At 42.3% G+C, this 14,817-nt stretch overlaps 1 protein-coding gene across 3 annotated transcripts in view; it reads right to left on the bottom strand.

Annotated features, from left to right (window-relative positions):
- LOC105476285 (sialic acid acetylesterase) overlaps positions 1 to 14,773 on the bottom strand; it is a 39,298-nt gene extending 24,525 nt beyond the window's left edge. Inside the window, exons 1-4 of one of the 3 annotated variants that reach the window (XM_011732068.3) lie at positions 14,624 to 14,762; positions 13,630 to 13,857; positions 10,287 to 10,448; positions 1,763 to 1,938 (exon numbers count right to left, since the gene is read on the bottom strand). In XM_011732068.3, coding sequence (XP_011730370.2) covers positions 1,763 to 1,938; positions 10,287 to 10,410 — 300 coding nt within the window. In that variant the 5' untranslated portion in view covers positions 10,411 to 10,448; positions 13,630 to 13,857; positions 14,624 to 14,762. Of the gene's footprint in view, positions 1 to 1,762; positions 1,939 to 8,331; positions 8,352 to 10,286; positions 10,449 to 13,629; positions 13,858 to 14,623 lie in introns of those variants that run through there. The other 2 variants (XM_011732067.2, XM_071075763.1) reach the window with 2 other exon arrangements.
- Between the last annotated feature and the right edge of the window lie 44 nt (positions 14,774 to 14,817).

Consider the following 14,817-nt stretch of genomic DNA (forward strand, 5'->3'; position numbering starts at 1 on the left):
GGTTTGTAGGAGGAAAGGAGCAAAAGGAATAAAGGGGAAACCATGTAGAACATCCTTTTAATCAAAAAATAAGGTTCCACAGACTGTTAAGAGACTGGAAACTTGGCTTTTGGTACTGTCAGCACCTAAAATGTTATCTTGCAAACTAAGTGCATGATTTAAACAAAAATAAAAAATAAATATTAACACTTGGATGTTTCAGATGGAATTTTTTTCTGTTCCCCTATATCCCAGAGCTTGGAGACCTAGCTCTATACAGAAGATGCTTAGGGGTCAATTCTAGGCAGAAAAAATATGTTTACTCTTAACAATCAAAATCTGATTTAGCTTGACAGAAAATGGGATGGGATCCCTTGGCATAGACTGCTGTTGAGAAAGCGACTATATAGATACAAACAGATCTGGTCTATGCCTTTCTGTGCAAACAGGGAACTGCAATTACAGCATTAAGAAAAACACTGTTTTCCTTAATGAGTTAACAGCAATTCTGCTTCTATACAAAACCATCCTTTCTATCGAGAAATAAAACTTTGATTTTGCTCCCACTCTCTTATGATAAAAGAGAGTCCAGTCAAAGTTCAGTTTAATAAACATTTTAATTCAAAAAGCCCAGCATGGGTAACATAGCAAGACCCTATCTCTATAAAAAATAAAAAATCAGCTGGGTATGGTGGCTAACACCTGTAAGCCCAGCTACCCAGAAGGCTGAGGCAGGAGGAACCCTTGAGCCCAGGAGTTCTAGGCTGCAGTGAGCTATGATCATGCCACTGCACTTCAGCCTGAGTGACAAAGAAGGACCTTATCTCTTAAAAAAAAGGGGGGGGGCCTTCCATATATACAAATAAGACAGAACATAAGAGTAAATAAAATGTTGATAAGGAAGACTTCAATGCAAGAATTTAAATTCTAAATCAGAAAACTAATGATGAAATGAAGTAGATAGGTTCAGAGCAAGATCATTTTAGTAGCATTATGTAGTAGTAGACTACAAAAAGAAAAAAACAGAAAAAACTAAGAAATAGAAACAAAATAAATCATAGAGTATATGAACGTATTGTATTTCATAAATTTTTCTAAAAGAGATGAATTGAAGTAATGGTCTAGTTCTCAACTCTCAGGTTTACATCTCAAATTTAATATTTCTCAAAGGAATGATTAAAAGGCAAGAAAACAGGCCAGGCTCAGTGGCTCACGCCTGTAATCCCAGCACTGTGAGAGGCCGAGGCGGGTGGATCACCCGAGGTCAGGAGTTCGAGATGAACCTGGCCAACATGGCGAAACCCCATCTGTACTAAAAATACAAAAATTAGCCGGGCATGGTGGCGCATGCCTGTAATCCCAGCTACTTGGGAACCCGGGAGGTGGAGGTTGCAGTGAGCTGAGATTGCGCCATTGCACTCCACCCTGGGCAACAAGAGAGAAACTCCGTCTCAAAAAAAAAAAAAGGCAAGAAAATAAAAATCAACTTGAGAAGAACCTCAGTTTTGGAGAAAGTGCTAGAGAAAACAATGCTGCCTCTAAGTTCTTAACCTATATAGAATACATTAGCACCAATCAATAACTACCAATTTAATCAATAACTTATCTCTTAAGATTGTTAAGTCAAAGTAATGAATTCATTCAAAGCACTTAGAACAGATCTTGGTTCATGGTACTCACTAAATAGAAACAGCCCTGTTTCTCCTTGTTGTCCCCTTATTCCTCTTTCTTTTCCTTCTTCATCACCAACACTATGTATTATTGCTGAGACTCTCCAAATTACCTGTAGCACAGTCATCTGCATGTTACTCTGCCCACTACAGAGCCAGACATCTCCAAACAGGACATCATGAACTCTCAGGGTGAAGTTCATTTTCTCCAAAGTCTGTTGTGCCATCACTTCGAAAGGTCCTCCAGCCTTCATAGGATCCAGTACCACCATCCAGGTATCAAAGTGAGCTGAAATAGTAACAGGACGCCAAGGAATTAATCAATCAATTAAAATGAAATTAAACCCCAATTATACTCATTTGTGGCTATTCCCAGCCTCTGTAATAAACTGAATTCAAAGCTATGAAGATTGGCCAAATTTCAGCTAAGAGGATAGAACTAACACGAGCAGCAGCATTTTTATCCTTAATCTGTACCAATCCCTCCTTACTTTTAACTGAAGCATTTACAAAAAAAGTAAGTTACCCAGTTATAATCCTAAATGAGGATAGACAAAAATACATGCAGATTAAAATTCAAGAGTTTAATAGAAAACATAAAAGAGAAATTCTTATTATACTATCCAGCTGTCAAAATTAACATAATTTCATCTTATAGTGCCCCAAACTAACTTGCAATTACTCAATCGAATGTGACCACAGGGTAGAGAAAATCAATGATAATCTGGAACTTCCCCTGGCTTGACAGTATCACCCTTGTGCCTTCACTCCCCACCTCCTCCTGTGTTGCTAACAAGGATTAACACTACCAGTGGTCTGGGTTTTCCGAACAGCAAACTGTTGAGTGGAGAAACTGACACATCAAAAAGTAGTGGGAGGCATATAAATTAATGTCTCTGTGAAAAAGATATTCCAATTTGCCCAATTAATTATTTTCACAGAGTTATTTACAAGACTTAAGGCTTTGGGACTCAACTAGGGAGATGAGAAGCTATCTGAGACCCTATTTCAGAAATTCATAGCATATTCCCTAGAACCACCCTATTACCCTCCTACCTCTCATCACTCACCAGACCACCCCTGCCAACAACATACTTAGAAGCTTCAGGAAAATATCTTCAAAATGGCAAAAATTGTGCCAAGGAGAACCAAACAACATGAACAAGGTTGATAAAACAAGACTGGGAAAACAGAAAAAAAAAATGAGAATTAACATTTTAAAATAAATACTCTTGGCATTATGCCAAAGAATATGAACTGATTTATAATTCATACCCATCAGATCAAAGTAAATTCAAAGGGAAAGACTGATAAGAACTGGAAATGGAGCATCCTAAAATGATTACATCCAATTTACAAGGAATAATAATTCTAAAAATACCATCCAAGGGCCTACTATGTACTAGACACTGCAAAGTTCTTTCCAATCAGCAAGAGCTAAGCAGAAGCATGAGATGTCCTAATGTACAACAGGTGACTAATAAAAACTCAATTCATACAGGATTTCTCAGAGTCCTGGGGAAAATGTCCAAAAGCCCTAAGACATCAGGGGAAGGGTGCATGCTTGCTCCTCTTAAAAGCATAAGCAACTGAGCTTGCTACTCCCATCCCTAAGTGGTTAATTAAATCTAAAACCAAATGTTCGGTATTGTTTTTATACCATCAGTAGCCACACGTCAACGTATTAAATGTATAATTCACCTAAACCAGAAAAATCACTGTTTTGGAAACAGTGGGCAGCTAGGACAGATTGTGTCGCACAGGTGTGATGTGTTCCATATGGCTCACACTTCTGAGCAGGCAGACACTCCAATCTGTCCCAACTCCAGGCTTGCCAAGGTCTTTCCAGGCTTCCTGTACTGACACATCTTACTGGAGCTCTGCCCTTCTGCCACTAACGTTATTCACTTATGATGGTGAGGTCAACCCCCAGAAAACCTAGGACTATTTCTTAGCCTTCTATTGCTATACAATTGATTCCTATTCACTGCTGTTAATTGGGTATTTACACTTAGCCTCAACCCAGACAACATGGCTGGTGAAGAAAACTACCTTCACCAGAGGTTCTAAAAAACTCTGCTACCCAGTAATAAAAAGACAATGCCAAACTATTTGGGCAAAACATGGCAATACCATCCTACTACAACCAGAGGATGACTCCCTCTAGGGCCTAAGGAGTAGAGAGAACTAGGCATCAAGACCTGAGCCTTATTCCCAAGAACTGCCTCCCAGAGGAACCGCCTTCCAACTTCCACAAAGACCTCAGAAAACTTCCTCCTGGGCTAGTCCTCAAGATGTTAGTTTCTAGCATTTTTCCTTTCCTACTTGATAAAAGAAAACTCTGGCAAGGCACAGCAGCTCATGCCTGTAATCCCAGCACTTTGGGAGGCCAAGGCAGGTGGATCACTTGAGGTCAGGAGTTTGAGACCAGTCTGGCCCACATGGTGAAACCCCGTCTCTACTAAAAATACAAAAATTAGCAGGGTGTGATGGCACGTGCCTGTAATCCCAGCTACTCGGGAGGCTGAGGCAGGAGAATCACTTGAATCCAGGAGGTGGAGGCTGCATGAGCTGAGATCGCACCATTGCATTCCAGCCTGGGCAACAAGAGCAAAACTCCATGTCAAAAAAAAAAAAAAGTAAAGTAAACTCTGACAATAACAAGTGTTAAGAACAGTAACTTCCAGGCAAGTCAGGGAAACCCTGATGCACTCCAGAGAGGTTACTAATGGTTAAACCAACTCAGAGACAGTTCATTTAAAACAATAAGGATTTGCTCCTATGTAAGTCTATACAAAGGACAGCAGCACCTGTGAAGACTGTTTCTTAGACCAAAAGCAAGGGTGGGATTAAAAAGGCAAAAAGCCACCATGTTTCATAAGAACTGCCTAGCCCTTGGCTTATCAGTTCAGGACTGGTTTGTTGAAATAGAGCTCACCACAGGCCAATCAAGTTTGGTTAAGAGTTTTTAGAAACAGTGGTGACCCATGAAGTCCATAAGCTTGAGTCCAAATAATAAACTTGAGTCACTAACCACAAAGAGTTCACCATCTAGCTGCTTTTCTACTGATGTGGATCGGCTTTCTGAACAAGTTGCTCTCCATCCTTCTTTTGGGCCCTAATCACTTGCTATCAGCAATTCCAGGCCAGGCCCAGGTTTCTGTAAATCTTCATTTTCAGTGCACTCAAATCTCTGCTTCCTCAAATTTTTTCTTGTGCCACCTAGGAAGATTAATCCCTTCCTTCATTATACAGCTACTTAGAGTGCTTAGTATGCCATGTACTCCATCAATTAAATGGTAGGTAGTAAACCCCATCCCTGGGTTACACTGACAAGAGAGCCATGCAAATTGACTAGGGCCTTACATTCTCATGTCTAAGGGTTAGCATTTCTAGTGGACTATTTCCTTTTTTTTTTTTTTGAGACGGAATCTCACTCTGTCTCCAGGCTGGAGTGCAGTGGCGCGATCTCGGCTCACTGCAGGCTCCACCTCCTGGGTTCAAGCAATTCTTCTGCCCCAGCCTCCCAAGTAGCTGGGACTACAGGCGCCTGCCACCACACTCAGCTAAATTTTTTTTTTGCATTGTAGTAGAGACAGGGTTTCACCGTGTTGGCCAGGATGGTCTCGATCTCCTGACCTCATGATCCACCCGCTTCAGCCTCTGGAAGTGCTGCGATTATAGGCGTGAGCCACCGCACCTGGCCTCTGGTGGCCTATTTCTTATTGTTGCTCTTCTCACATTCCAGCCAAGGGCAGTGAAAAACTCTCTGTCTCCACCTTCTCTCCACCTCACAATTCACTCCCACCCCAAAATGGGAAGAACAAGCACACGATCAAAGGAAAAAAGGAAAATAATTTGTCTAGAGACATAGTCATAAAGTGCTTTCTTGTTTTTTCTTTTTGCTACTCATATCAGATGTTAATTATTTTGTTCTATTATTGTGCCAAAATCTCAGATGCCAAGAAGAGAAAAAGGAAAATTATCCATGACCATTCCCTTCCCGAGAACAACCTAGAGATGAAAAAAGAGGCCCCGTTCACTTCCCCCCCAACCCCCACCCAACAGAACCCTAGTTCCTCACTAGCTGCAAAGTGGCTCAGTGGTTTGTGGAAATGGCTTGGAAGTCAAGAAGGCCTTACTGCCTACACTGCCCCTCACCAAACTACATTTATTCTGTTGTAATCTTAAGTTCATCTCCACCACCAAATATGAATGCAAAGGAAAAAAAGCTTAAGTGCTTTTATATCATTAAAACTGCCCATGCAAGTTACTTACACTATAGCCTGTGGTGGCAGACACATCCTAAGGTGACACCCCAAAGTCACATGCTTGTGTGGCTGGCAGAATCTGTGACTGGCTTCCAACCAACAGAAAATGGCAAAGGGAATGAGATGTCACTCTTGTGTTAGATAATGTTATATGGAAAAGGTGAAGGGATTTTGCAGATGTGATTAAAGTCCCTAATCATTTGACTTTAATAAAAATCAAGATTTTCCTGGGTTGGCATACATAATAAGGTGAGCTCTTTCAAAGAGGATCTAGAGGTCAGAGATCTGAAACAGCAGAGGTGCTGCCATGAGCTCAACACCTAAATGAATTCTACCAGCAACGCAAGGGAGCCTAGAAACAGGTAACTCTCTACTCGCACCTCCAACGGGAACACAGCCTGGCCCACACCTTGATTTCAGCCTTGTGCGACCCTGAGTAGAGAATCCAGCTAAACCATAACCAGACTTCAGACCCGCAGGAATTGTGAGATAGTAAAAGAGTGTTGTTTTAAGCACCTAAGTTTGTGGCAATTTATTATGCAGCATAGAAAACTAGTATGCAAATTAGCCAGGCGTGGTGGCGGGTGCCTGTAATCCCAGCTACTCAGGAGGCTGAGGCAGGAGGATCACTTGAACCTGGCAGGCACAGGTTGCAGTGAGCTGAGATCACACCTCTGCACTCCAGCCTGGGTGACAGAGCAAGACTCCATCTCAAAAAAAGAAAAGAAAATTGGTATGCATGCCAACCAGGGGCAGGGAGGGTTTTAGGCTTTTGTATTATTTTAAGGTAGAGAAAATATATCTATTTACCTCAATCATGATGACAAATATAGACAGACACACCCCCATTTTATCACCTACGTACATACACCCCTACCATGTATGTCAAAGTGAGAGGATATGCCTGGTTTTCCCTGCTTGTATTCCTCGTGTCTAAAAGAATCCTCTTACCTCATTTGACAACCTCGTTGGAACCAACCCAGTACCTGACCATGGTCCCAATCATCCCTCAGGTGTTAATTTTCCCAAAGTCTCAGTGTCAGTCTGCTGGACAACCACCTTTATGCTGTTATATCTTACTTTGTTCTGGGTTTCTAGGGGACTATGGGTAATAAGTTAAATATTACCAGAGGTAGACAAAGCAACAAACTCAGGTAATGTTGCTGAAAATCTCAGAGTCCTCATTAAAATCTAAACCAGAAATCCACCCTTCAGTATTCTCTGTGGTATGTCTTTTGAGAGACATATTTTGCCTATGAAATTTCTTACATGTCTACCTCCTTTATTCCAATTAACACTTCATCTATTTTGCTTCACGGGCAGAACAAAGCAAGATACCCATTGCAGCAGGTTTGCAGATCTCTCTAAACTCAAATATCTTCCCCTTTTCTACCAAGTAAATGTGGAAAGTCTAATAAACAGGTCCCCACCACCACCAATAACATCAACCCCTTTTCCTGTGAAATTATCATTCGTACCCATGAATCACTCAATTCTCTTAACTTGCTGCTGGTTCTTTTAACTACGAATGATACATCCCCTTGCAGTGAAGCAGCTGGAGCACTACTTGAGCCTAAACTACTAAATGTGAAAGGATGGAATGGGGGAGTGAGTTCTTGAGAGATGGGCACTATTTGTATTCTTCTCTCTACTTTCCTAGGGTTTCTGGCTCAGTGTTTTAGACACAGTAAGCCCTCACTCGGTGTTTATCAAATTCAACTCAAGATAAATGAGCAGCTTCGCAATCACTGTAAAGGAAAAGGGAGGCTCCTCCCCTAATTATTACCTTTCATTCCACCTAGCCTCCTGCCTCATCTCTGCCCACCTCAAATACTAGTTCTGAAACAGGCATGAAGGGAGAAAAATCTAAAAACAATGCACGAGGATTTTTAAACTGAAATGCTACACAACATTGTACGCTTTCCGTATGTATCTCTACAGCGCTGTGTTTTCTGAAACAGGCATGAAGAGAGAAAAATCTAAAAACAATGCACGAGGATTTTTAAACTGAAATGCTACACAACATTGTACGCTTTCTGTATGTATCTCTACAGCACTGTGTTTTCTCTGTCGCCTAAATATTTATTGGTAACTTGTTAGCACCATGTAAATCACACTTCTTATTTTTACACCACAGCAGTTCTTTAGATTTCTTAGTCAGCATCATTTACTGAGAGTGCCATTATTTGTACACAGTGCTCCTCATTTCTAAGGTGGCCCAGCACAAACAGAAAGCACGAAGAGTCCCTTGAATCCTTCACTTTCAGGATATCCTGCAAGTCACCGACAGCATTTAGATCCAACAGAGAAGCATGTCTCAATCAGCTGAAGCTTCCCTTTCAGTCTTTTAGTTTACCCAACAACATTCTTACCTTAAAAAGTCTTAAAACCCAAGAATTAGAAGCACTTACCTTATGTCAATGCCTGGCATATAGTATTTTTAAATGTTTGCTGAATGGAAATGAATTTTGAAGAGACTGCATCAGGATCCGGATCACTCTGGATTGGATCACCAGTTTTGTATACTGATAAAACTAACCGGACAATCCTTGCTTTCGGGGGCCAGTGCAATTCCCACAAGCATCCCTGTCACATATATATGCTAGCCACTGCTCAAACCACCACTTTGCACCTGAACTCCACCTCCACCTCTGAGCAGCCTCCTCATCTGTCTCATTCTCACCTCCACATCACACAGCTATAGAGCTATCTGTAACATCCAGCCCTGAGCGTGCCTTCCTGCATCCCATAACTTCTAGCTTCATCTCCTCCACGCCGGCTTCTACATCTTTACCTCTTCTAGACAGAGACTCACTCCTTTGTAAGATCTCCCTGCTCATGAAAACTGAAAATTCTCACCTTCCTGAACATCCTCACAGCTACTCTATGAGGTCAAACCATCATCATCTCTTGCCTGGATATCATAGCAGCCTGCCCACAGGGCCCACCACCTCTATCTTACTAATCTCCAATCCATCTTCCACAGTGCTGCCAGAGTGAGCTTTCTAAAGTATCTGATCATATTATTTTGCTGTTTAAAACTCTGTCTGTTTAGAATAAAACATACACTCCTTAGCAATGACAGACAAGCCTCCCTGCCCTTCCAACCTATCTCCTGTCATCTGCCCAGTCCTACACCCCCAGTGTTCCAGACCACCCAACCTGCCTGGCATCTCTCCCATGGCCCAGGTACACTCAGGCCTCCATGCCTTTGCCAGGCTATTCTCACTACCTGGTGTGCCCTGCTCACCTCTTAAGATGAGCCTCAGACTACATAATTATCCCTATTCTCTACGAAGCACCTTGTTCTTCCTCACTGTGGTACTTATCACACTTAACACACTTATCACACTGAATTGTAACTGCTTACTGTCTTCCTGTCTAACCTGCATGCCTCATTAAGGGAGAGGACATATCTGTTTTACTTATCACTGTATCCCCAGTACCTAGCACAATGTCTCAATCATGAGAGCACATGGTAGGCTCTCAATAGATATTTGAATGACTGACTAAATAAGAATAGTAATAGTAACAATCATGACTACTAAAACTTACCCTGCAGTTGTGTGCCAGGCACTGTTACAAGGACTTCACAAGTGTTAATTCATTTAATTCTCACAGTAATCCTGTAGGTATCATGACGATCTCCATTTTACGTATAAACTGTGACACGGAGATGTTATATTACGTGTCCAAGATTATTCAGCCATAGAAATGACAGAATCAGGACCTGAGAGCAGTAACTTCCAGAGCTTTAGACTACCAATATGAAGTCTTACATTCTTACATTATGGCACTGTCAGTAAATGATGCTGACTTAGAAATCCAAAGAATTGCTGTGGTTTAAAAATAAGAAATGGGATTTACATGGTGCTAGTCTTGGGTTTTAAGATTTTTTAAGGTAAGAATGTAAGAAGGTAAGAATGTTGTTGGGCAAGAACTACCAGAGTTCTTACCCTCTCCTCCATACTGCCTCTCCTCTATATGTGATTCAGCTCAAATATCATCTTCTGTGGAAACTTTCCCTTACCACCCAGTCTGAGTTCAATGTTTCTCCTCTGTACCCCAAGACACCCCACATGTACCTTCATCATAGCATTCATCACACTGTCCTATATAACTTGGTATCTATTCCCATTATTCCGTAAGTTCCTTGAGAACAGGAACTTTGACTCAGTCTTATTTTTCTTTGTATCCTCAGTGCCCAGCACATGGCAAAATTCAAATAACTTTTATGGATGAATGGACAGACGGATGTACAGACGGATGGATGGATAACGTGAGCTACAGCATTAGCATTCATTTTCAGATAATCCAGCAGGTGGCAGAAGCGGGCAATAGCTGAACAGAAGATGGGCTGCCTTACCTTTCACACTGGTCACTTTCTTCATGATGGTTTCCTGACCTTGGTGCAGGGTCACGGTCACTGCGGCTCCAGGTGTACCGAAGCCCCATATCACTGCTCCAGCAGGCTCCTTCTGCAGCACCATATCATTATTGATGTATGAAGCAAAGCGAAAACCAATACCTAAAAAATTTAGCAAACACTGAGGGCAGCATCATTGGAGGGATACAGCACCAACTGGATCAAGTGAAACAGCAAAGAACATACAGTCTTTATGCACGAGAATTTTAACATACTAAGTCCCTTTAATCGTCTAAAACTGGATCTTCTCCCTCCTAATTAGGCAAGCAACATAACAAGAACAGTTTCCAACAGATGCATCATAGTACACGATGACCACTAAGGAAAATTCCCAGAGCCCAAAGCAACCAACAGACCATAGTCTTCCCTCCCCTTCAGAGCTCTTGATTTGTCTTTGTTCTCAGGCCTGGCCCTAACGCTGGGCTCTGTCCCGCTAAATCACTAAAATGCTCCTTTCATGCACCCTATAGATGGTGTTTATGAGAAAAATAAACCACTTCCTTTCCCTGTTTTCCATTACCACGCCCACTCCTAATGGCTGGGAATAAAGCAGCATGCCTCTTTCCAAACAGCCTTCCCTAATCTTTTTCCCCTTCCCTATCTCCCCTTTTCCATGGCACTAATGCCAATTTCCTTCAAATAATGCCCCTTATCACAGTTTTTTGACAAACCAGTGTACTGCATCAAAAATTCTAAATAAGCCCTTATAAATATTCATGACAAGTCAGCGTCCTTCTCAGGTAAATTCAAATAAATCAAGACACATAAATAAGGTCAGTGAGAGACAGAAGGTCAACATGTCTGAACAAAAGTCTTCAGTCACAATTTTACCCATTCCACAAGCTAAATTATACTAAAAGGACAAGATAAAGCACACTAGAAACTGGATTCTATTCTAGAGAGTCACTAACAAGACTGAATAAGAACTCGCTTTAACGAGATCGTTCCTATTTTTAACATCCAGCCTATATAGAAGTATTTTATTAATAACAAACATCCATCCAAATTATCTCAGCGTGTTCCTCATCAAAACTTAACAAGGAAAAAAATAAAACAAATTATATCCCAATGTAGCTGAATAAAACAGACCCCAAATTACCTAAAAGATAATAATTAACAAAATTAAGATCTTTTTAAGCATTTTAAACAAAAATGATAGGCAGAAAAGAGAATCAGAATTAACAAGGCTGACATTTTCCTCCCTGGAAGCTACAAATGATGAGGGCCCCTTCGGCTATACTTAACAGGGCAGCACAGCTAATGGAGTCGCCTACACAGCTCCGTGGCCTATTTATCCTGCTCTTGGAATAACAGGCAAGTCACTAAAAATCTTCAGCTCTCTCTTATGAGCTATATATGATTCAGCTCAAATATCATGAAACCTACTGTGATCATGAAACCTACATGACAATGAAAGATCACCCAGAAGGCCTACTGGGTTGGAGATGTACAGCTACCATGAGCAAAATGCTCTAAGAAAAGAATACAACGCCCCAGAATTGCATAAGCAGGTTGGCAGCCTGCTGGGGGGAAGGGGGAGGCACATGTGTGGGAGGGCCTTGTCTTGGGTAGGTGCTTCATATGGAACCAAAAAAAGGAAAACCAGAGACATAAATAAGAGCTAAGTAGAGAGAGGGTGGGGGTAGGGGAATGGCTGCAGCTTGCACATTTGTGTGCAGTCAGTAGCCCATAGGCTAGGAGAAATACCTTTCCAAGTCTGTCTGTTTTCAGCAATATACACTTAATGAACATCTTTGTGAATGACTCTGTGCTGGGCTAAAGAGTTTTAGAGGTGGAAAGGATCTTCATAATCGTAGTATAAACATGTTACTTACTGATCAAGAAGCATAATCATATTACTGATCAAGAAACTGAGACCAAAGGCAGATTAAACAATTTTTTAAAATAGCTTGCATGTTCATTAGTTAATTCAACAAATATTTATTGATACCTACTATTTTAAGCACTGGGGATATAACGATGACAAAATAATAATAATAATAACAGACAAAAATCCTTGCCCGCAGGGAGCTTCCACTCTACTAGAGACTTTACCTGTGGCAGGCACAGTGCTAAACACACCACAAACATTAATGTCCTTTGGTCTCAAATCACATAGTTTATGACGAAGTTAGAAAACAAGTCACTTGATTCCAAACTTGAAATTCCTTCTTTGCCTAAGTTAGATACTTGCGGCAAATCAAAGAAAAAATCATATTCCTTGTCTTTGTAATGTTTAAATTCTAAGCTCATTAGAGTAGACAGTGGAACATCAAGGAATTGTACAATGGACAAAAAAAAAGAGAGAGAACGAGAAAGAGAGCAAGGCTGGTCATTCCTTGTGTCAAACACAAGACATATACATTTAACATTTGATTTTGTTTGTTTGTTTGTTTGTTTGATACAGAGTCTTGTTCTGTCACCCAGGCTGGAGTGCAGTGGTACGATCTCAGCTCACCACAACCTCTGCCTCCAGGGTTCAAGCGATTCTCCTGCCTCAGCCTCCCAAGTAGCTGGGATTACAGGCGTGTGCCACCACACATGGCTAATTTTTTTTTGTATCTTTAGTAGAGATGGGGGTTCACCATGTTGGCCAGGCTAGTCTCGAACTCCTGACCTCATGATCCGCCCACTTTGGCCTCCCAAAGTGCTGGGATTACAGGTGTGAGCCACTGTGCCTGGCCAATTTTTCTGTATTTTTAGTAGAGATGGGGTTTCGCCATGTTGGCCAGGCTGGTCTTGAACTCCTGACTCTAAGTGATCTGCCCACCTCAGCCTCCCAAAGTGCTGGGATTAAAGGTGTGAGCCAACATTCAGATTTTTTAGGTCTTCAGTTTTTTCCTTCATTTGGGGCTGGAGTAGAAAAACAGGAATGAGTGTTATGGGGAAAAGACAATCATTAAAAGTGGAATAACACAATTAGGACAGTGGTTGCCTCTGGTGAGGAGTTCCGGTGGCATTGACAAGGAGCACAACGCCAGGCTCAATAGACTGGCAGTGTTCTAGTTCTAAGTTGGGTGCTGCTCTCATGGGTGTTCATTTTATTGTGTTATTGCTACATATAATTTTGTACATCTCAAGTATTACATGGTAAACATGGGCACAGGGAGAATGATTTAAAGGAAAAATGTCAGAATATGCAACCAAGTAGAGTACTAATGAATGAAAAATGTGATCAATGTTAATGAAGGTGATGTAACAATACGACCCAAAGGAGGATAAAATACTGACACTAAAATAAACAGCCTTTAACTGAAAATCTAATAAAATATCTTCTCCCTACCTCATAAGATGGATCTCAAAGGTCACTGAGTGGAGATAAGAGTCAGGAAATGGCATACAGAGTGCTAGCATTTTGCACTTTTGTTAGACTCTAAACAATCATTGATGGCCTGCAGTTTGTCTGAAGCTAGGTACTTTTCCGGCTGTCAGGTAGAGCAGCGTTCATTTTTCTGCAGGCTGTTCTCCTGCCCAAACTTTCATTTCCTAACAGGGATCGCTGGGGTCCACGCTTTGAGAGTTTTTAAAAAGAAAGGAAGAAATCCAACATTATTATCACTTTAGTTTGCATTATCAGACAGATTGTACCTTCTGCTTTCTCCATACTGTGACCCAGTATCCAGCCTAGGGTATTCAAATGGCAAGATCAAGATCTGACCTGCACAACAGCCAAAGCGAGCCAGCAGCCTCCCTTATGCCACTCACATTATCTCACCACCAATATCTGTAAGCTGCACCAGAAATCAAAACTGAGCCTTAAATAGTCTGAGCTAGTGAGGGGGTTGTATTTCTTAGCCCTAATAACCACTTAAACGAGTAAAATTTAATTCCCCTAAGGAACCCCGCCTGAAGCAAACCCTCCCCAAGGGCACCACTGAGGGGGTAGCGCTGAAATGTTTTGGAAGATTCAGTCACCTGTTTCCAAATATTATCTAACTAGCTTCCCCTCCTTTCCTCCGAGCTCCCCTGCAGTTACTCCAGGACCCCGAAAGCCTCTTTCTGGGCACATTTGGGCCTCCCCACTAAGACAAACCGCACTTTCTTCCTGCGCACAGGCTGCCTGTTAGGAATGGTGAGTGGGGGTGGAGAAAGTGGAGAGGCCGGGGTCCAACCCAGCAGACCCCTGCAGACCGGGCCTAGGTCAGAGACGCGAGCACCTAGCCTAGCTAGGTTCCTTCGTCGACCTTGAGAAAGGGGCGCGGGACCCCAGGGGACACGGGGTCTCGGAGCCCGCACAGGCTGAGGGGCAGGGGTCCGGCCGAGCCGGGCCGCCTCACCTGCACTTCGGTCGGCCCACAGGATTAATGGCAGCACCAGCCCGAGTACAAGCCCCGGCGCCACCATGCTTGCAAGGATCCGCCCGCCGCTCGGGACTGGGAAGGTGGGCTCCCGGCGGGGGCGGGGCCTGGGCAGGGGCGGGGCCTGGGCGGGGGTGAGGCCGGCTCCACCCTTTTGCAGTCCTCGGAGCCTC

Source organism: Macaca nemestrina, chromosome 12, assembly GCF_043159975.1.
Source record: "Macaca nemestrina isolate mMacNem1 chromosome 12, mMacNem.hap1, whole genome shotgun sequence".
NCBI lineage: Eukaryota > Metazoa > Chordata > Mammalia > Primates > Cercopithecidae > Macaca > Macaca nemestrina.